The sequence below is a fragment of the Pararge aegeria genome, chromosome 11 (genome assembly GCF_905163445.1).
Source record: "Pararge aegeria chromosome 11, ilParAegt1.1, whole genome shotgun sequence".
Lineage (NCBI taxonomy): Eukaryota > Metazoa > Arthropoda > Insecta > Lepidoptera > Nymphalidae > Pararge > Pararge aegeria.
Window position 1 is genome coordinate 14,018,490 of NC_053190.1, and position 23,111 is coordinate 14,041,600.

At 36.6% G+C, this 23,111-nt stretch overlaps 1 protein-coding gene across 1 annotated transcript in view; it reads left to right on the forward strand.

The window, feature by feature from the left end:
- Positions 1 to 23,111, forward strand: part of LOC120627213 — a 33,387-nt gene that overhangs the window by 9,698 nt on the left and 578 nt on the right. Inside the window, exons 5-24 of the mRNA XM_039895085.1 lie at positions 140 to 173; positions 279 to 339; positions 1,187 to 1,334; positions 1,929 to 2,126; positions 2,566 to 2,599; positions 2,809 to 2,869; positions 4,422 to 4,569; positions 7,400 to 7,597; positions 7,707 to 7,820; positions 8,764 to 8,960; positions 10,369 to 10,466; positions 11,476 to 11,726; positions 12,281 to 12,463; positions 14,087 to 14,221; positions 14,645 to 14,782; positions 15,842 to 16,154; positions 16,890 to 17,023; positions 18,545 to 18,728; positions 20,044 to 20,183; positions 21,471 to 21,613. Coding sequence (XP_039751019.1) covers positions 140 to 173; positions 279 to 339; positions 1,187 to 1,334; positions 1,929 to 2,126; positions 2,566 to 2,599; positions 2,809 to 2,869; positions 4,422 to 4,569; positions 7,400 to 7,597; positions 7,707 to 7,820; positions 8,764 to 8,960; positions 10,369 to 10,466; positions 11,476 to 11,726; positions 12,281 to 12,463; positions 14,087 to 14,221; positions 14,645 to 14,782; positions 15,842 to 16,154; positions 16,890 to 17,023; positions 18,545 to 18,728; positions 20,044 to 20,183; positions 21,471 to 21,611 — 2,910 coding nt within the window. The 3' untranslated portion in view covers positions 21,612 to 21,613. The remainder of the gene's footprint in view (positions 1 to 139; positions 174 to 278; positions 340 to 1,186; positions 1,335 to 1,928; positions 2,127 to 2,565; positions 2,600 to 2,808; positions 2,870 to 4,421; positions 4,570 to 7,399; positions 7,598 to 7,706; positions 7,821 to 8,763; positions 8,961 to 10,368; positions 10,467 to 11,475; positions 11,727 to 12,280; positions 12,464 to 14,086; positions 14,222 to 14,644; positions 14,783 to 15,841; positions 16,155 to 16,889; positions 17,024 to 18,544; positions 18,729 to 20,043; positions 20,184 to 21,470; positions 21,614 to 23,111) is intronic.

Here is a 23,111-nt window from a genome sequence, read left to right on the forward strand (position 1 = left end):
ATGATAGATCAGTCTATCTTTTGATCGATCCTTATCTTTCAAAATGATTCTTATTTCACGTTTATTGTAGATTTATTTATTATTTACAGAAAAATCGTTCTATTAAGTCCTATTGATGATTTTTTTTTTCTGTTGATAGAACAAGAAGTCCGAAGAACCTGTACACCAGAAACGTAAGTATTATTCGTATCAATAAAAAGTATTATCTAAATAAGGATATGAAAATTCTTTGAATCAGACCTATAATGTTCTTGAGATAACTTGTTCAATTATTTTAGAGGTATTAGTCGGCGCCAACAGATGTACGTGGGGTCCTTCGTATTGGTGCAGTAACTTCAGGTAAATATCCTTCGAAATAATAATACATCTTAGCTTCTTAGGTTTAAAGACATTTATTCCCATAAAAAGACATAAGTCACTTACATAGGAAACTTAATTTTTTATAATAAATTAATACACTTCGCCATTGGACTAAACTAAATACAATTTTACTATTATCTTCTCATTCAATATATTCGTCTTTAAATTTATTGGTATTACTTAATATGTAAGAAGATAATTTAGTTTTGAATACATTGAATGAGTTTACATTTTTTATAGGTATAGGTATTTTATTAAATTTGGCGCCTTCTTATTCTTATCTTAATTTACTTTTTCTTGCACTCACACCATGTTACCATGCGTTGGGACGCAATCTTGAAGCTGGAAGACTAGTTGATATATATGGCATATTTTTAACTATCAACCGCCTGTCTAACGTCAATTCAATTCTCCTCTACTCCTTTATTATATTTAATAATAATAAGTTATTTATTTTATATGTGCATTATGTGTACACCAAGAAACTCCTTATGCACTAGACACAGTGTTACTTTATTAGCATAGAATTAGGTTTACCAGTAGGAATTGAGCCATAATACGGAATATCAAGGTCATTCATTCATAAACAAGGTAAACTCTCAGGCATGCAGGTTTCCTCACGGTGTTTTCCTTCACCGTTGAAGCAAGAGGTATTTTTAATTGCTTTAAAATTAAAATAGCACATAACATAGAAAAGCTAGAAGTACGTGCCGGGGATCAAACTCGGTCCCTCCGAAAGGGAGGCTGCAACTCTTACGACTAGGCTACCACCACTCTCTAACGAAAGGAAAAAATATATAAGGTTACAATAAAAGTCTATTTTCAGTACGGGCCGAGAATGCAAAGCAACACATCATTGCGTGAAGAAAATATGGCCCGAAATGGACGTGCCAAAAGACGATGATGCCGTCTGCAATATTTGCAAAGATATGGTGACGGAAGCGCGCAATGAACTGCGCAGCAACGCCACAATGGTAAGTATTATTTGGTTGGTTTATTGTTACGGTATTTCTAATATCCTTTATGGCATAAATAAACAAATCGATAAAACCTTTCTTGTAATATAATAATTGGCAATGATTATGCATTGCAAATTATTTAAGTAGCACATAACGACAAAATAAATAAAAATAAAACAATTATTCACTTGTTGTAAAGTCAACATGTCCTCAGAATGCCGAATGTCTGTTTGGTGTTGAGTATAAAGATTGAAGAAATTATAAATTGCACCCTAAAGATTCTCCTACTTTTCGCGGAGTATAGCAAAGTAAGCTTAATTTTCATAATGGAATTTCTTTAATCTTTATACTCCACACCAAACAGATATTCGGCATTCTCAGGAGATGTTGACTTTACAATAAGTGAATAATTTTTAATAAACAATTATTAATTTTTACTCCTTTTAAATTTTGTGGTTTGTGTCCTTACGGCTGAACACCGTCCTTTTAATCTATGAATCTTCGATAATGGTTACTTGATTCCAATCGGCGTCAATCCACCACTGCTTTGAACGTTATTAGACCTCTTGAGCAGTACCCATAAATAACTAATCGTGGATTTTCTAACAGGAAGAAATAAAAGACATCTTCGAAGGAGGCTGCAAGCTGATACCAATCAAATCGGTCACCCAAGAATGTATTAAGATTGCGGACGACTACGTGCCCGAATTCGTGGAGACCTTAGCTTCCGAAATGTCCTCCGGAGCTGTTTGCTCTGTGGTCGGCCTCTGCAACAATGCTAATATCGACAAAATTATTGAGGAACATGTAAGCTTGTATTTATGCTTCGCTTTTTTTCCACTTCATCTTTCCTAGGATTTTGGTCCCAACTGGTTTGCCTGTCTTCAGGATGCCAACTTTGCAAAAGCTAAGCAAAATTTCGTTAAGATAGATTTAGCTTTTAAGCAGCACTTTGGTAACTAGAATTTTTAACGATGTATGCTGTATTTTCTTTTCTCTAAAGTATTGTTTGTTGTTTTCCTAACCTCAGACTATTGATTATTTGGTCAGATTTATCTTTCTACTTCACTTTTGTGCTTGATTGCGTGGTTTCAATGTAATCAACGTTGTAACATGAGATTCATGTCTAAACACGTGGTATCCAATACTAGATGTAAAAGATAAGACTCAACCAAGAAAATTATACTTTTGCGTGATAATAATATGATCAGAACCTACTTAATATTTTTTTGGCTTTTTTTAACAGAAAACAAAGGCTGAGGAACCGGTCAAGGAGAAACGTATGTTGTATTTTATTTGTTTATCCTGTTAATTGAACTATTATGTTATTTAATGTACTGACAGACCAACCGATTAAACCGGGGGATCTAGTTTCTAGTTACATAAAATTATGCACATAATGCTCTCCGTCAAATATTGTTTTAACAAAAATATATATATATAAAATTATATTATTTTTATTAAACCCTACTTGTTTTTTTTGTTTTAGCCAAAATGGTTGGCGCCAGCAAATGTACTTGGGGGCCTTCATATTGGTGCAGTAATTTCAGGTAAATTCTTAACTTATACTTTTTTTAGACTTCTATTATGTAAATCAATGAAAACACTTAATTATTATTATATATATGTAACAAGAACAATGTAAAATATTACGTTAAAGTGAAACAGCGATAGTTGGACAATCCGACTGCTGTTTTGGCTGTTTCCCAGTCTAACATTATGCACTGATTAAATTTGTATTACTGTAGTAATGATCGTGAGCTGGTAATGTCCAAAGCGAAAGTCACACGATCCTTCATTACATGTTTTATAATATTACTACGCCATCTGTCAGGCTAATTTGTAAATCTAAACCATCCAGGGTGCCACCCAAAGGTATACCAAAAAATTCATTCAAATCGGTTCAGTGACATACACATGCACACAAGAAATATATATATATAAAGATTATTTTATGTCTTGCTCAATCAATAGGTAATTCTTAACTGTACTTGTCGATCAATTTCGTCATCACTTAATGATATAGTTATTCTAATAGTGATCAATTTATATAGCCGCGCTGCGTACGTAACATTTTCTTGCCTACGCTTAGATAGTCCGATCCAAACTCAACCATAGAGAGTACCACGCGGCACGAAACACTTGCCAAATAATAGATAAACATAATAAAATAGGTTAAGAGCTAACAAGCCGCGTGACGCTGCTGACACCATTTAATTAATCGCGCTGGCTATTGCTCCGAAGTAGTGCGATAAAGATAGATAAACACGGCTCATTAAGATCACACTAAGACATCTGGACATTAAACTTCGTGCGTCACTAAAACTTGACATTCCATTAAACTAGCACTGTCCTTTGTCTGATGCGACGAACAACTTCTCCGAAAGGTTTCGGAGAAGCTAGTTGGTACAGGGAGGCTAGTTGGCTTAAATGAAAGGGACAAGGTGGCAAGATTCCCCCAAAAAAAATATCTAAGGACTGAGGTTGACGTCAGAAAGGCTGTCGGTCGTCAAAAACATGCCAAAAATTCTGTCTTAAAATTTTAAGAAAACATGTTATGCGTACCCTACTTAGCGTGGGATAAGAGAAGAAGTAACTTTAGGTATATTTTCTATCTAAATAGAGGTAAATAAAACTGACTCGATTTTGCATTGTGCTTTGAATATTTTCTTGTATATGAAAATAAATGTGATAACAATTTATTAGTATTCCTTATAACAATAACGCGCCTCGGTTAATTACTTTAAGGTTTCAATATAACATTGCATTGTATGTTTAAGATACTGTTTAGCACTAAAGTTTGTGCTTGCATTCGGAACTTCCTCTTATTTCAACCGCAAATTCTATTTGTTGTGCTTCTCGATTGTATTTTCCCATCTATCTATCTTTTCATCGGACTATAGTTGCCGAGATTGGTTCAAACATACCTACGATCAAACTCAATAAACTGTAGTTTATTGATTTTGCAATAGGCAATAAGGCCTATAATATAAGCACATAAAACACTATACAAAACCCAAAAAAAAATATTAAAAAAAACAAAATACGCAACTCGAAAGTATTAGTAAAATTTGGTCATACCCAAAAATCAACGACTTTCAGTACGGTCCGAGAATGCAAAGCTACTCCTCACTGCGTAAAAACAGTATGGGCCAAAATGACGGTGCCGAAGGATGACGACGGCATCTGCAAGATTTGCAAGGACATGGTGACGCAAGCTCGCGACCAACTGGAAAGCAACGAGACTCAGGTAACGTATATAGTCGGTCAAATAAGCCCGAAAAGTAGCTGAAAATGCACGTGTACCCATCATGCATGCGTAAAATATTATTCAAGGTCATAGTTCAAAAAGATGTTTTATATTTTTATTTATTAGCGAATCGGTTAGTTTCTGATGAAGAAACTCAACAATCTTAACAATTATTCATTGTAAAGTCAATCTCTCCTGAGGATGCTACTGTTACGAAGCGAAACTCGCGTAGAGAGTATATTGCCGAAGATCTGTTTGGTGTGGAGTATAAAGCTTTTCGCGTGTAGGTGAAGTTAGCAGAGCATTTGCCAGCAGATCAAAAATAAAACGGAGTTCTCTTCGCATGCAGCTGAGTTCTAGAGTTCCTGATGATTTTTACGAATAGTTCTGGCGTTTTTACCCCCAAAAAAAGGGTGTCAAAAAATGATCTGCTAACTTCCGATAGCAGATCATTTTCGAACAAATCAAAATTTGATGCTTGTTCTGGACGCATGCAGCTTAGATCTATAGTTCCTGATACTTTTTAATAATAGTTCTGTCGTAAATACTAAAAAAAAAATACTTAAAGAAAATAACCCTAAACATCCTATCGTACACAAAGACCTTTGAATAAAACATTTTTAGACCCGTACTCTCTCGAAACTCTTTTCTTTCTCACACATCAGTATATAAACTATAATAAAAAAATATTAAAGTTCTTATAAATCAAGTTTCAGAGTCACCACAACAAACATGAAAATTTATTTTCTTAAATAATTACATAAAATAATACAAAACATTTGTTTTTGAAAACCCTACCTATTAAAGGGGTATGAACTCTTTTGTTTCTGTTGAAGCATCATAACGCCTGAAACATAACAAAACCAAGCCTCAAACACTGTTATTCGAGACTGCATATCAGACGTCAATATTTTAAATCCAAAAGAATTATATGAGGAATTATTTTTTTGAAAACCCATTAAACCTCACAGCTAAGAACTCTTAAATTTCTGATAGAACGCTACTTACACTATAACACGATTAAAATTCAAGCCTAGAATCAAATATGTAGGATGGATTATTAAAACATTTGGGATCTTTGCTGTTTTCAATGAAATTATGAGAATATATTAGTTCTTTTATACATGTATCTAAAGTTGAAGATGTATTAAATTTATATAATTAATTTGAGGTTCATATCAAGCTTAAAACGGTATTCGAACGAGTCTGGTTCACCTATGTATATACACAGGTAGTAAGAATGCCTTCTCAAACGAGAAAGCTAGCCCACCTCGCGGTTCCTCAACCGGAACTTCATCTCTTAGCAGGCGATTATTAGTTAAGATGATAGTCGAAAGTATAAATAGCTTGGTATATATCTCTTCTAATCCACCACTTTGGATATCCAACGTAATCGATCGAGTGCCCTCTCGCTACTTGGTCTCTGTTATAATGATTATATCCGACTAAAAGCACCTCAGTGTCTGGAATAATTCACACTTAACCCAAGAAACGTTCTTTGCCATGAGGTGATTTCACTTGGAAAATTAAAATAGAAACTATTTTAATTTATTAATTTCCATATTTTTTGAATTAACTCAAAACATCCTTTAAATTTGAAAGGATGTTTTAAACAATATTTATAAAAATAATCAACCAACCCTTTCCTATCGCCATTGTAATATGTTAGAACTTCAATAGTCTCCGAGCTACAATATTACATTAAGATAAATTTTATTCTTACCTAGATAGTTATAATGTTTGTTCTGTTGTTTTTTAATTCGATAAAATGTTACTCGCCTTGTATTTATGGCGTTGGGGGCGTTAACCGATAACGCGAGCAATGGACTTTAAGATTCACAAGATCATAACTATTTTTATATTTAATTTTATTATGACTCTTTAGTTCGTGATTTTTATCTCTCAGTTTTTCGCTTTTATTATCTTGACCTGCATGAATTGGTGTATGAATTTAATCGACGAGCCAATAAAGTTACACCCAATTAAAGACGTTAAATATATTGGACTTAGTTAAACGAAAAATATCCAATACACAATAAGAACAAATGAAACATTTAGGGCCTGACAAAAATAAGTGGCATAACGTCGCAATAGCTGTTATGCGGTGTTTTATCGCACTTCAACTGAAAGGAAATTTCAAATGTCAGAGCGTGAAAATATTCCGTCGCTATGCCAAGGCCATTAATTTAAGTAAATTAAATTAAAAAAAAAATCGGTAACCACTAGTCTAATACCGCTTAATACCTGTTTACATTATGCGCAAACCACAATGTTCAGCATTTGAAATTATCTGTGGTTTGACCGTATACCTCGACATAACAATAATATAATATATAATAATATATATCGAATCATCGAGCTCAATAAACAATCTTGTCTTGACCTTACTCATAGAAGACTCGGTATTTTCCTTGAATCCTTTGTGTATTTGTAAGCAGAAACCTTACCTACCTTAGAATACCTTTTTTATATAAACGATAGGCCAGCGCGAATCATGGCCGTTAGAAAGCAATGATGAGGTCTAGGTTTCAGCACGCTTGCGCCCAATAATATAAACACGATGACTGAAGTCAGCGTTAAATAAAGTTACACATGAACAGTGTAACTTAATATTTAGACCAAAAGATAATTCTACAAATTCCTTCGAGCCTAAATCCTTCTTTTGTAGGAAAGGGGAAGGTTGATAAGGGGAATTTTTTCAACGTTCAGTAGCTTGATATGATATTAATTTGAGTTAATAGTAGACAACATAACCAACATAAAAAATATTATTTTAGAGTAGTATCACTCAAAATGAACAACATGTTACATTACCTCAATTTTCTTACAGGAAGAACTAAAAGAAGTTTTCGAAGGAAGCTGCAAGCTGATACCAATCAAATTAGTCGCTAAAGAGTGCATGAAGGTCGCGGATGACTTCGTTCCCGAATTAGTGGAGACTTTGGCGTCACAAATGAACCCCGATGCTGTGTGCTCTGTAGCCGGCCTCTGCAACAATGCCAATATCGACAAACTCATTGAGGAATACGTATGTCTCCATTTCTATAGTAACATACCAAAAATCATACCCAGAAAGTCAGACGGACTTCCTAACTAGCTAATCACCGCTTTTTATAAGTTAATTATTTATATTCCAGAATGCAACACTGAAACTACATGAAGGTTGTACGAACTGCCGAAGAACGGTTGGCATTGCGAGGAAGAGATTCGAAGGAACCCAATACGATGATTTTCTCTTCGGACTGCTCAATGTAAGAAAATAAATAAATATACCACGACAATGCACATACATACATCGTCATCTAGCCCCAAAGTGACCGTAGCTTGTGTTATGTGTCTTGTCTTATTTGTTGCTATAACTTTTGCCGCTATAATTAAGACGGACAGCGGAAGCTTAGATATTTCTAATCACCTATTACAAATTTCGGGTACGACACCCTAAAAAGTGCCAAGTTCATTGGTAACCGAGTTAAAAACTAGTAATTAACAGATATACGCCATCTCTGTTAACTAAAAGACCAACAAAGCAGTTTATTAATTCTTACTAGACTAACTAATATTTTAAATGCGAAACTGTGTTGCTTTGTTTGTTTGCCCTTACTTTACGCCTCAACTAAGCAACCAAAGGGACTCGATTTTTGTTATAGAGTTACTTAAAAGATGGGAGAGTAAAAAAAGGTTTCTTTTTATCCCAGGAAAACGCTCCGCTTTGTAAAAGTTCGTAATAAACGCGGACGAAGAACGCAGGCAAAAAAAAAAATCAATAATAAAATTATTGTTACGTTATTTTTGGGTTCGGTGAAGTTAAGTGAAGCGAATCGCCTGCCTTTCGGTATTGTATAGGATATACCGGAGAGTGTGCTCAAGAACTATTTGATCTAGTTCCCCCCTAGACATTTTACCATCGAACCGCGAGGCACCGTAAGGATCTGCATCCCTACGTGGTCGATAAACCGCGGACGCGTACAAAGCGCTTCGCATCTTCGTTTCTGATCCGCACCGCTAGGATCTGGAATGCTCTTCCAGCTTTCATTTTCCCCATTTTCCTGCAATATGAGTACCTTCAAATCAAGAGTGAATGGGCATCTTCTAGGCAAGCGCGCTCCACTTTAGGCTGCATCATCGCTTACCATCAGGTGTGATTGCAGTCAAGCGCTCGTATCTAAACATAAAAAAAAAATTTGTTCTTCCCAGGTGTGCCAAAACATGGCGTCTCTCTCTGACTCCTGTTCGATGCTGGTGTTCAAGTACTACGAGAACATTCTGGAAGCAGTGAGGATGGACTTCACTCCGGAGTCCGTGTGCCATCTCAGCGGACAGTGCTCTTATAAATACCATTCGCACGACCTGTACACGTTCCCCGATGACACTAAGGACTTGAAGGCTACTGAGTAAGTTATTCACCCTTAGCATTTTAACGGGTTTAAGGCATAGACCCACCACGCTGTTCCAATGTGGGTGGGCTTTTACGTCTATTATTACAAGTTATGGATAATCAACAGGCCTGAAAGTGTAACGTGCTCTCCGAGACACTGGTTTCGGCCAATTTCCGAACTCCGGGATACTGAGGATTCTTTAACAAACTACTTCAATACCTAACAAGTTTTGACTTGACCCGGAATTCGAACCCGGGATCTCGTGACCCGTAGTTAACCACTAGACCCACTAGTCAGTTTTATTGTTTCTTTTAAATTTAAAATTGACTATCAACCCGTGCAGGCTTCGCACGGGTGCCTAATAATGTGGTAGTTTGGATTGATTAATAATATTTCAAATTCAAAAATTCATGTAGGCCTATAACAGACACTTATGAAACGTTCATAGAATTATGATTACGATAAGAACATATACAATTCCGCGGAATTGTATATGTTCTACATCAGTTTGATCAATCTCGTAAGGTTTAGCCAGCGTTTGCAATGAAAGCTCACAAACATTTTCTTATTGCCTACATATGCAAACCTTCCTCTTGAATCGCTCTATCTACTGCTAATAATTTTAAAGTTAAAAAAAACCGACTTCAACATACGCCCAGGAACTAAAAAGCAAAAAAAAAAAAATTGCCACTTTGGGTTACATTATTGTTGATTTTTTTTTATAACAGCTAAATTAAATGGGACCACCTGGAAAATATGCCTATAAGAATTTTTCAAATCGGTTCCGGCGTCTTCGAGTAATCGGGTAGTATAAATAAAAAAAAAAAAGATTCCGACGAATTGATAACCTCCTCCTTTTTGGAGTCGGTTAAAAAACTGCATTAAAATCAGTTGCGTAGTTTAAGAACTGAGCATACAAACAGCGGGAGCGACTTTGTTTTATACTATATACTTCTTCTTCTTTTGTTTTTTCTAAGGCTTTTAGGTGTGCCATTATACTTTGTGAAGTAGGGGATTGGGTATATGCTTTTAACATGATACCATAGGAAATATTAGATCTACCTTTACCTAAGTTTAAATAATATATTAAAACACATTTAACAAATCGTGGTTACTACACGATTGATGAATTCCTAAACGACAAGGCTGCTTGGAAGCAGGCCACTCCGCTCTCATTTCTCACAAACAGAAAAATTCGAAAGATTGTTAAACTATAAAATGATGTTGGAAAAGAGCAATCTGCTGAGTTTCTTGCCGGCACTTCTGCTGTGGAATCTGCCTTCCGAACCGGTGGTAGAGTCACTACAAACAGACTGACTGGACGTTTCAAAAGTGCTTATAAATTAGGCCTACTTGAAATAAATTAATTTTGAATTTGAAGATAATGAATTGGCAATTTAAAAAATATATTTTGATTTCGCAGTGACATCCCATGCGAGTTCTGCGAGCAAGTGATCAAACATTTGCGCGACACGCTGGTTGCTAACACAACGGAAATTGAGTTCCACAAAGTTCTTGTCGGTGAGTGTTTGTTTATTTTTTCTGTTCCGTACACGAACGGTATCAACGGGACCCTATTACAAAGCCTGACTCGGTAAGCGCCGTTTGGTTACGAGTGGGAGGTACCAGGTTCGATTACCGGTGGGGGTGGTTGGTTATTTATAATTTTCTCTTAACTGAGGAGACTCGCGATGCTTGTTACTATCCCACCAAAAAGATTAGCTACCAAGCGATACTGCGTTCCAGTAAGGTGCCGCGTAGAAACCGGTTTTATTTTTTATTTTATTTTATTTCTTCTTTAATTGGAAAATCAACAGTTGTAATTACTAAGTAGTTAAAAAATTGGTTGACTTAAAACTAATAACAGGTTTTCACAGATAAATTCTAAATAAAAAAGAACTCAGCGAAAATGCAGCAAACTATACCTAAAAATTAAGTTTACTTTACATACTACAGTTTGACGGCCGATTGGCTCAGTTTGCAGCAACCCTGCTATCTAACCCAGGGCCGTGGGTTCGATTCCCACAACTGGAAAATGTTTGTGTGATGAGCATGTATGTGTGTCAGTGTCTGGGTGTTTATATGTATATCAGTCATCTTAGTACCCATGACACAAGCTACGCTTACTTTGGGGCTAGATGGCGGTGTGTGTATTGTCGTAGTATATTTATTTATTACTTATTATCTAATTGCGACGTCCACTATTCATATTACCATAAAACAAATCAATTACGGGGTCATTATAAACAGAATTAAGAAGGCGAGAAACACAGATTACAAAATAATTTAATCTGTTCTTAGTCGAATGTATGTGAAGAATCTTTTTAATAACTGCCATATCTCACAGGTTAGCGCGCTACCGTTTTAAGATAGAATCGTTACTTACCACCAGGTAAGATAAAGTAAAGGGCTATCTTGTAGAAAATTACAGACGAAATTTTGGTTCAAGCCGTAATATGAAACCAAGTTTTCTTAATTCGTAGTCGAAAATTGGTATTTTTTTTTTAAATTTGCTGTTGTTTTAACAAAGGTCTCTGCAAGCAAACCGGTAGCTTCAAGTCCGAGTGTCTGCAACTAGTTGAAGAATACCACTCCACTTTCTATTACTTCCTGGTGTCCGAGCTGAAGCCGGCTCAGCTATGCGGCTACATCGGGATCTGTACCGACAAGCCCAATGTACCCATTGCGCCGTTGCTGCCTAGAGAGTTGGCCGTAAAGGTTTTTGCCAACCCCAAGAAGCTCATTGGGCAAGATGAGGCCAAAAGCTATGCTACGTCAAAGGTCTGTACCTAAGGAATTTTCAAAGTCCACTATACTCTATATCGTAAAGAAGATAAGCATAGATTCTGGGAGCGAAACTTCTTTAGAATCGTTTTGATTCAAAACTCGATAAAACGAAAATGCTTCCCGTTAAAGACACACATACAACACATAAATGTAACAATCGAAACTGAATAATATGTTATATGTATATAATTTAAAATATTAAATAAAATTTATTTAACATTTAAATCACAATAATTATTGTATCAATCAATTTTGCGTGATAAAAAATGATAAACCACACATTTATCCTAATACTCCTGATATACTCTACATCCATTTATTTATTTTTAATTTAAACTCTTTATTTGTACACCACTACACAGTTAGGAAAATAAAGGACGAATATCGAGAAACACAAAGACTGGAGTAGAATACAAAAGGCGGCCTTATCGCTTAGAAGCAATCTCTGACAGGCAATCTATCTCAATATTTCGTAGACTAATTTTCAGAAGCTTCATTTCTGCCGTGTATAAATAAATTATTATTCAATGTGTTTCTCTTTTATGCAGGCTAACCAAGGAATGAAGAAACAGGCTAGTGTGAAAATCCTTGGAGAGGAGAAGTCCACGATTCCCCCGCCATTGCCTATCGAAAGAATGTTTATAGCGCAGCCGAAGCAGAACGGATGGTGCTCTTTCTGTCAATACTTCCTTCACTACTTACAAGTTGAATTGAGCAGCGACTCAACTGAGGTATTTTTTTTTTATTCCATATTTTATTTGAACCTTGGACTTTTAATAGTTTCAATCGAGTCCTAGACTTCGAAAAAAATTCTTCGCACTCGGTACTCATTTTATTAGGGATGTTTATCCCTGAGCCGAAGGCGAGTACTGTTTTGTTTATGCACTATTTGCACAATCTACTATTGAAAAATGAAGTAAGGTTAATACTGAAATAAACGTTTCTGTACGTACACAACTCTCTACGTACTACAACTGAATTAAATAGCATTTTAACAGTAAAAGAATTACTTAAATTGGTTAAATAGTTTCATCGTATATAGATTATATATGTAATCTGTATACTATAAAACTGTTTAACCAATTTAAGTAATATATAACAAACAAATAAAAAATCGTAATTAATTAATTTCAAGTAGGCAATATAAGCACTTTTGTATGTGTATTATATATAATAGATTAGATATAATTCGATTTCGGGAAGCACCTCGAACGTTTCATAGTGATGGGCGTGTGAGGTCCATCGATCCGCATTAGGCCAGCGTGGTGGACTATGCCCTAAACCATTCTCATTCTGAGGGGAGAATCGTGCCCTATAATAGGTCGATGATGATTCTGCCTTGCGAGACAAGAAGCGGTATGCTTCCAAACAACCTTGTGATTCAGAATTCTATAGAATGTGTAAATGAAAACCTTAATATTACATCACAGGCTTTAGAGGTATATTATTTACCAATGCATAAGTTTAAAGAATGTGTTAAAACACATTTATTACAGCGAGGTTATTATACAATTGATGAATTTCTTTATGACAAGGTTGCAATGGAAGCATCCGGCTCCGCTTTCATCTTTCACAAGATAGAAAAATGAATTTTAAAATGTAAAATGTAAATTGTTGATATTTGAAAAGAGCAACTGCTGAGTTTCTTGCCGGCTTCTTCTCGGTAGAATCTGCCTTCCAAACCGGTTGTAGAGTCACTACACACAGGCAGACTCGACGTTTTAAAAGTCCTTATATTAGGCCTACTTGAAATAATTTTGAATTTTTGTCTCTGACACTTAGGGGAAAGCTTAGGGTAGAAATGGACCACTCGTTTAATTGAACTACTAATACTATTTAAATTATTTTGAAAGCAACATCGAACGATACACACCTAAGTTCATTGCATACCGGTCCGGTTTTAACACAAATGTAACAAAGTGGCTTTTATTGAAAAAAATGGTACAAATTACCAGACTTTCCGCTTTCGTCTGCGAAATCGAAACGCTAATAGTTTTTGAGTAAACCACTGCCATAGTTTTTAATGTAGGAAATCAGATACAGCCCTAACATCACATGCAAAATTAAAATCAAGTGACTCCATTCACTTTAGTGGCTACGCGTCGCGTAGCGTAGGTACTATGCGCGTGTCGGTCTTTTATCTTCAATAGGGTTGTTAATTGTTTGAATTAGTTTGCATGGAAAAATAAATATGCTTCTTTTGATTTAATATTATTACAGGGTGATTCCTTATGAAATATACGTATGCACCCTTCAACAGTATATCCTTATTAGGTTACACGTTGTATTAGACAACGTGTATATCAATAGTATAGAAATTCGGTGTAATTAAACCTTGTAAACGTCTTTTTTAGAGCGCAATAGAAAAGGTGGTGGAGGAAGCTTGCACCGTTCTCCCGAAAGAGCTAGAGGGAGAGTGCCGTCAATTCGTGGATCAATACGGACCCGCTGTCATTGCACTGTTGGTGCAAGAATTCGATCCTTCAAGCGTAAGTATATTCTGTAATCTATAATTAAAAAGGTAAATAAAAGTGGGCGGGAAGCGGTGATGGTGAAGTGGTTAGGACATAGGGTTCACTTTTCTGGGGGCCGAGGTCGAAAAAGCCGCCACCTTTAATTTTCTACGTTATTTTAATTGAAAATATCACTTGCTTTTGCGGTGAGGTACGTACGAAATTGAATACATACTTTTGCCCGCGTTTTGTAAAAATCCCGTGGGTAACGTTTGTTTTTCGGGGATAAAAAGTAGCCAATGTTACTCTACGTCCGTTCAACTAACTCTATGCAAAAATCAAGTCTATTGGTTGCTTAGTTAGGGTGAAAGTAAGGAAAAACAAACAAACACACTTCCGCATTTATAAAATTATTAAGAGTTCTGTGGCTCTACTTAATATTTATTTTTTGTTTTTTAGGTCTGCCCGGACATTGGCTTATGTCCTAAGACTGAACAGGTGCATGATGTCACTATTAACTCTGAGAAATCCAACTGTCCACTTTGCCTCTTCGCCGTAGAACAACTAGAGTCTGTTCTCAAAAACAACCGCAGCGAGGTATGCTCTTTGGCACGTTTTATTGTTCTAAATTTAAGCTTTTATAATTTCTTTCATTATTTCTTATATGAGTGATAATTTATTATTCGTTGTTCAAATAGTGGAGGGATTTTACTTAGATTTGCATCTAAGTAAAAATTACAGGAATGAAAATCAAATTTTCGTTCACCTTGGAGAGTGTTAAGAACAACCTTTGCTTACAGGCTACTTTTGGCAGTTTATTTTAATGTACAGTAATACCCCGCTTTACGCGACCCAGTTTTGCGTGATTTCACTATAACGCGAATTTCAAATTTTAAGTTCCTCTCATTACGCGAAAGAGTACGTATAAACATAATGTAGTCATCAACTACTCTATGGTGTCTTGACTGTGTGTCAAACATTTAAAAACAGTGTTCGGTGTTAGAACGTAAAAGAAACGCTACCCAAAAGACAAAAGACAATATGTATTATTCCGTAAAAAATAATTAATAGATGTATTGCATAAAGTGTTCTTAGAATTAAAGTGATTGATAAAAATTATTCGTATTTTTTGAATGTTGACCATGTTTCATCATAAACGTCGATACACGCGAATTTCAGTTAGCGCGATTTTTCCCGGAACGTATCCCTCGCGTAAAGCGGGGTATACGTATTGGTACTGTATTGGTCAAACTTGTTCTGATAATATCCATGAGCTCGATAGCCTCTGCAGCCACTTGTGATAAGCCAAACTTCGCACCGCTATATCAAAATCAGTTGGAAGTTCCTTGATCTTTATGCAGTTTAGAAGCTTGCATATTTTGATTGGCATTGCGTACGAACTCCATCTGCAAATCGCGATTACGTTCAAATTCGTCGCCATATAAGTACTTATGTTTATCTGTATACCCATAACACAAGCTACTCTAACTTTGGCGATGCGTGTGTTATCGTAGTAAATTTATTTATTTATTTCAGGTCTTTTAACAATATTTTCCTTTCCTCCGGGAGTTTTCGGAAGAAAGATGGCAATAGTTTTGCGATTTTATTTTAAATAGGTTAACCCGTGTAATTGTTGATTTTGTTCTTATAATTCAGGATAATATCCGCCATGCGCTCGACGGCCTCTGCAGCCACCTATCCGCAAAACTTCGCACCAAATGCATCGACTTCGTTGACACTTACACCAACCAGTTGATAGAAATGCTGATCGCGGATCTGAACGCGCAAGAAATATGCGTCTACCTCAAACTGTGCAAGGATGACACAAAGCACACAGACCCGATGAAGATCACCCATCCCTCGATTGATAGGTACCACGAGAAACCGGGCTTAAGAGGCGATAGGAACAACCGAAGAAACTCCATGCTCCCTAAGCATATGTTAGAGACGTCCGTTGGAGGTGATATTGGTAAGTTAAATTACATTACATTCGATCACGTATTCATATTATAATTATAGCTTTATTTCCCACTTATTTACAATTGTTTGTTTACAAACTTAAACATATGTTATAAATAAAGTTATTTGTTTCTTTTATATGGTCTCCTGCGGTTAAAAGTCTCCTTTTTTTTCAATATTTTTGTGTCGGTGGCCAGGTTCATAAAAATTTTTTCGCTATATCTTTGAAGTCATCGACCCATTTTTACTCTGTCTTTCTCTCACACTCCTTTTGCCTGTTAAGCCCAAACATTTCATGATAAGAGTCCCCTTTCGTCTTTGCTTTATGCCCTGCCAATATCCATTTTTGTCTTAAGCCATATCATCCTCTTTTAGCTTTGTTTTGTTATAATATCTATACATAACACAATTCGGATACGCAGTCAGTATCACTGACCCATACACCAAGTTTCAAAGAACTGCTTGCTGGACATACTAGGCGCAAAAACATGGGAGCGTACTACCAGCCTTTGAATTATTTTAATATGTAATTTTTATGTAACGGCACTAAAATAAACGACGGTGAGAAGTAATTAGAAAAAAAAGGCGATGATACAGGCACAGCACATTTAACCATAAAAGCGTTTCCAGGCCCCAAGTCTATTATAGTTGTGTCCTAGTCATCCATTATCGTAATGAAAGAGATGCGAATAGACTTCGAGCCCAGGTTAGCACAGCTTATTAAAATGTTTGTGTCTTTTTCCAGAAACGAACGAAATCCCCGACCATACTAGGAATGGTCGCCCAGTGAACAACGTGAACTCCCCGAAGACGGTTTGCGTCATGTGCGAATTTGTGCTGAAGGAGATCGACGATCAGATCAAGGACAAGCATAATGACGTATGAATTAATATTTTTCTAGTTCAACCTGCGTCAACTTTGGGTCGAAAAGAAATGTTAAGTTTAACCATTCATAAGCCATGCGGCCTCCCTACCTTAGTACGTAAAATCCCCTCCCGCAAAGTCGCGTTTTTTTATTTTACTCTATATCTTAAACTATGTGTCATATATCATGCTATAAGGGGCAAAGCTATTTCTACATAAAATGAATCCACATAAAATTCAAATAAATATGAGTACCTTCAAATCAAGAGTGAATAGGCATCTTCTAGGCAAGCGCGCCCCACCTGAGCCTGCATAATCGCTTACCATCATAAGTGATTGCAGCCAAGCGCTCGTGTATAAATAAAAATAATAAACAAAAAAAAATAACTTTATATGGAATTTATTCATTTAGTCAGAGCATGCAAATAAAGCTACTTTGCGAGTCATCTTCTGGATTGCTTCACAAATACCATAATTACAGACTAAATTCTTGTTTTTTACAGAAATAAAATGTAGCCTATTTTACTCGCTAAAAATGTAAACTTTCTATTACTAACAGAAATTGTATATCGGTTCAGTAGTTTTTTAGGTTATCCATGATGTTGTCTCCACAGAAATCTTAGTATCAAGAAACTAGAAATGTTCTTTAACACTTTGAGTATAAAAAAAAACTGAGCACCGAACGTCAGCTCCCAGAAATACTATCGCTGGAAGTTATACGTTTCTGTTTTTCACAACGTCGCGGCGTACACTTATTTAGTTTAGTTGTTTGGATCATAAGAGGCAATGTAGCTTAAAAACTATTACAAAATGTATTTCTAGTATCAAACAACAATTGGTGTGCTCGGAGTAACGTTCGCGGCGACAAATTAACGAGTCGGGAACTATTCTAAGATTTGTATTAAAATTCCTGGAGGAGAAACGTATTTTAGATGTTTTTTGGTTCGATCTTAGTAATGTTAATACTATGTAGTCTTCATGGTGCAACTTTGCACAGAACCCTTCGTGTTTTTTATTGAGTCGCTTAGGAGGAGTTAGCAGATAAACAGACAGACGCGGAAAGCGACTTTGTTTTATTGTTTATATGAAGATAAAACAAATGTATTTTTTTTTGTTTTTTTTTTTTTTTGTAATTTTATACATATTTATTATTTATACATATATTTTTATATTTTTTTGTATTTTTTTTTTTTAATTTTATACTATAAAGTATTTCATGTTGCACCTTGGTACGGAGCCCTTTGGAGCCTTTGGAGGTGACTTTGCATGTAGCTTTTTTATAGAATAACAAGAGAGCGCCGCAGTACGGACGTCGTAAAGTTTTTTTTTTTTTTTTTAATACTCCATTATGTTTTTGGAGCAGACGCTTGTCTTCCAACATGGTGGTCGGAAACTTTACAAATCAATTTTCTGTTTATAGCCCAGTTGTATTTGTGTATTTGCGACGTCGTAAAGTTGTATATGGGTCACGTTCGCGGCGACAAATTAACGAGTCAGTGAACTATTCTAAGATTTATATGTTTGTCTCTATCACAGGACGAAATTAAGAATGTAGTCCACGGTGTCTGCAAGCGCATGCCCAAGTCTGTGCGTCAAGAGTGCGACCAGTTTGTGGAGAAATACGCCGACCTGGTCATCAGTCTGTTGGCCCAGGAACTCAACCCCGACGAAGTGTGCCGTGAATTGAAGCTCTGCGACCAGACCTTCAACGCGTTTAGAGGTAACTATTTTCTTAAAACTATTCCAAAAGATTTGTAAAAGTACTAGTAATAAAAGAAAAAAATAGAATGTGTTTGTATAAAATTAATGTTGTCAGAAGTCGGACGATCTGATAAAGAAAACATCAACTAAACACAACTTTATTATAATATGTAATATGTAGTTTCTTTAATATCCACAGTAACCACTTTACTATTTACTTGGATTGTTAATGTTGACCAAATATTTATTAGTTTTTAGGATTTTTAAAGGACATCTTGCACCTGGGATTTCATAATAACTATGCAACAATTTAATCACAAACATCTGGTAAAATTTTGTTAAATATGTGACTTATCTTAACCAAAGTTATGAAATTTAATAAGACGTTTTTAATTCTAGAGTATCCTGTGAACCTAAATCGAAGTAACCGTGTAACATAAGTTAACTGTTAAACCCTATATTCTTTTAAGTGTGCCGTACACAATTGGTGCGAACGGGACCCTATTACTTCACCTCCACCGTCCATTGTCAAGTGAAACGAGTGTCCATTACTTGTCCTCCACTGTCTGTCAGCGGGCTATTATTAACCGTCATATTAAATATCATCGAAAATGTGTTTTCCATTGCCGTTATAATAAAAAATTCCTGGAGGAGAAACGTATTTTAGATGTTTTTTGGTTCGATCTTAGTAATATTAATACTATGTAGTCTTCATGTTGCAACTTTGCACAGAACCCTTCGTGTTTTTTATTGCGTCGTTTAGGAGGAGTTAGCGGATAAACAGACAGACGCGAAAAGTGACTTTGTTTTATATTTTTATGAAGATATAACAAATATATATTTTTTGTTTTTTTTTTTGAAGTTTATACATATTTATATATATATTTTTATATTTCTTTTGTTTTTTTTTTTTTGTAATCTTATATTATGAAGTATTTTATGTTGCACTTTGGTACGGAGCCCTTTGGAGCCTTTGGAGGTGACTTCGCATGTAGCTTTTTTATAGAATAACTAGACAGCGCCGCAGTACGGACGGGGGGTGTACCCAAATCTTCACCAATTCAAATTAATAACTTGTATAAGTGCAAGTACGTCTTCATTCTCTGACGACGACATGTTGAACTAAAGACAGCATAAACGCCCGCGATCTATTTTATATATTGCGCTTCGAAAGTGCCGCGACGCCGCGTCGTCTACGCCTTTGAGTGCAAATCGAGCACGCACTTAGCCGGTTTTTATATTGAACGTTGTAAACATTGGTCTATGTTATATTTCTGAATCTTCCTTTCATAGTGTGACTGTTGTGTTGCTATAATAAAAACGTATATGAACAGAGGAGATCCTGGACTGCGCGGTGTGCGAGACCGTAGTGATGGCCTTGAAGAAGGTGCTCGCTAACGACAAAGTGGACCGCAACATCGTGCACGTGGTGGAGAAAGCCTGTAGCGCTCTGCCCGCCAAGTACTACAACAGGGTGAGTTTCTTTTTTGTTATAATTGTAATAGGCATGATGAAATAATGTATCTATATATCAATATTATTAATGTATTATGAAAAACGTATTTTTATTTATATTCTAAGCGAAATTGGTATTTATTTTCAATGACCTGGATAAGTTTGTTGTGGGCTTTTCTTAGACCAGGGCGCGTTGGGAACCCTCTGAGCTTTAGTTTTACGTTAACGAATGCAGTTACCACCGTCACCTAACATTAGTGTTAACATGTTAAATGTATGAACGCTTCATAAGTGCCTGTGATAAGGTCTACATGAATAAAACATTTTTGAATTTGAATTTGACTAAATCTGCAAAATCTAGCGATCCGCCGTGGCAGACTGAGCGCCGAATGACGTCACGTCTATATAAACAAAATTTTATTTCGCTTGAACTTCGAAAATCTCTGCACTTGCTATTTGCGTATATCAATTATGTTGTGATTTATAAACTACTAGATGTGCCCTGCGGCTTCGCCTGCGTAATTTTGGGAGGCAGCGTACTGCTACATAGTCTACACCTATAGTTATACTTGTATGGGATTTTGAGATTTATTTACAAACATTTTTTTATCTTATTTTTTTTTTTTCAGAAAGTTTCATGAAGATCGGTTTAATAGTTTTCCCGTGAAAGCGTAACAAACAAACTTACATTCACATTTATAATATTAGTAGGGATTAGTTGCTCAGTTTTGTATCATCAATACCAAATTCAACAAGTAATCTATATTATTGGAGCGAGGACTTACTTAGGCAGATAACGCCATTTTCGGCTCTCTCTCTCCTATCGTCGATGCCCAAATTAGTGTATGCCTTTTACTACGGTAGCGACATCTAGTAGGAAACATTGCAATTTTAAAATTCATAATTCCTCCAAGTGTAGATATACGCTAATAAAAATTATAAAAAGTATAATATTGCTGATTATAATATCTTCTTTTAATTTTAAAGCGGGAATGATTAATGGTCAGTTAACGAAGTCCTTAAAGATCCTTAACCACTGGCGAATAGGTGTCGAAGCTTCAGATGGCGTCTAAAGCCTTTGGTCATCACAATCTAGGCCTCACCCAATCAAATCATTTCTCGACCCTTTACCGCCGAAAAAGCGTAACCGACAAATCCCAAACTTAGAATATGGAGCTTTATTTAAATATTTTTAAGATCCACTTTTGGATTTGTTTTTGATTCATCGGTTACGCTAATTCAGCAGTGGAGACTCGTTTTGAGACCCGATATAAGGTTTTCCTAGACCAATAGTGATGTGTTTCAGTGTCACACGATGTTGGAAGTGTACGGCGAGAGCGTCATCCATCTGATCGAGACCTTCGGCACCAAAGGCGTGTGCCAGAAGATCGGTCTCTGCTCCAGCAGCGACGCGGCCTTCGTGCATATGTACAGGGGCCGCCACTAGAAGTGAGTGGTATTTCATCACCATCAAAAGACTATCGGCCATGGTGCCGGTCTTTCTTTTTTTTTTATTCCATTAGAAGTTAGACCTTGACTGCAATCTTACCTGGCGGTCTCAGTCTAAGATGGTAGCGGGCTAACCTTATAGGAGTATAGGAGTCATACCCCCAATAGGTTTCTACGCGTCATCGCACCGGAACACCCAATCGCTTAGCGGCACGTCTTTGTCGGTAGGGTAATAACTAGGCACGGCCATACCCACCAGACCAGACCAGACCAGAGAAAATTCTGAAATTATAAATTCCCAAATTGCTTTTGCCGGGAATTGAACCCGAGACCTCCTACTTAAATTCACGGCGTGAATTCTCACCGATGCGCAATGAAGGTCGTCAAAAACCTGGAGGTTTTAGGTCGTAGTCCACCACGCTGGCGGTGCGGATTGTTAGACTTCACACGCCGTTGAGAACATTATGGAGAACTCTCAGGCATGCAGGTTTCGTCACCATGTTTTCCTTCACCGTTAATGCAACTGTTATTAAATTACTTAGCATATAACTACGAAAAACGCACCCACCCCCGAATGAGAATCTGCGGCCTTACCCATTATTTTATCACTGCTTAGAGATTAATTTCCGTGTGTCAACAAAACAGCCCTCGCCTATCAATCTAATAGTTGACGACCATCCTGGCGCAACGGTGAGCGCTGTGAATTTAAGTAAGAGGGCCCGGGTTCGATTCCCGGCAGAAGCAATTTGGGAATTTATAATTTTTGGTTTGGTCTGGTGGGAGGCTTCGGCCGTGGCTAGTTGCCACCCTACCGACAAAGACGTGTCGTTAAGCGATTTCCGAAGTTTAGTGTTCCGGTGCGATGTCGCATGGAAACCGATTAGGAATATGACTGCAGTGTGATTGCAGACAAGGGCGAACTTTTAGTGGAATTAAAAACAATCTATCACTAGCCTATAACAGTACACGGCTGGACTAAAGGCCTCTCCCAACGTGAGGGTTCGGCCAAAATCACGACGCTGGGCAGACGGGTTGGTGATCGCAGCAGATGGTACACTACACTAGAAACACTTCCCCTGACCATTTTTGGCCAATGTGGTCAATCCAGAGAGATTTTGCCCCATTCTCATAGACCGATGGGACGGCAGCTCCAAATGAGAGAGAGCGAAGGACAAACAGGTTAACATGCTCTCCGAGGCACGGGATGATATCACCGACAATTTTAAAACACCGGACTGGTACTAAGAATTTATCGATAGGAAAATCCAATAATATTAATTGACACGACCCGGGAATCGAAATCAGAATCTCGAGCTCTGCAGTCGAACAATCTAACCAAAAGATCAACGAGGCAGTGGATTGTAGTAGTAGCACAGAAGACGGCTGCCCGTTCTCCATTAAATTCCCTTAGTAGTCTCGTACGACACCAGCGCAAGCGTGAAGCAGTTTTATGCGTGAAGTCTACTTCCGTACGTAATTGAACGCACGCTGACCTTGA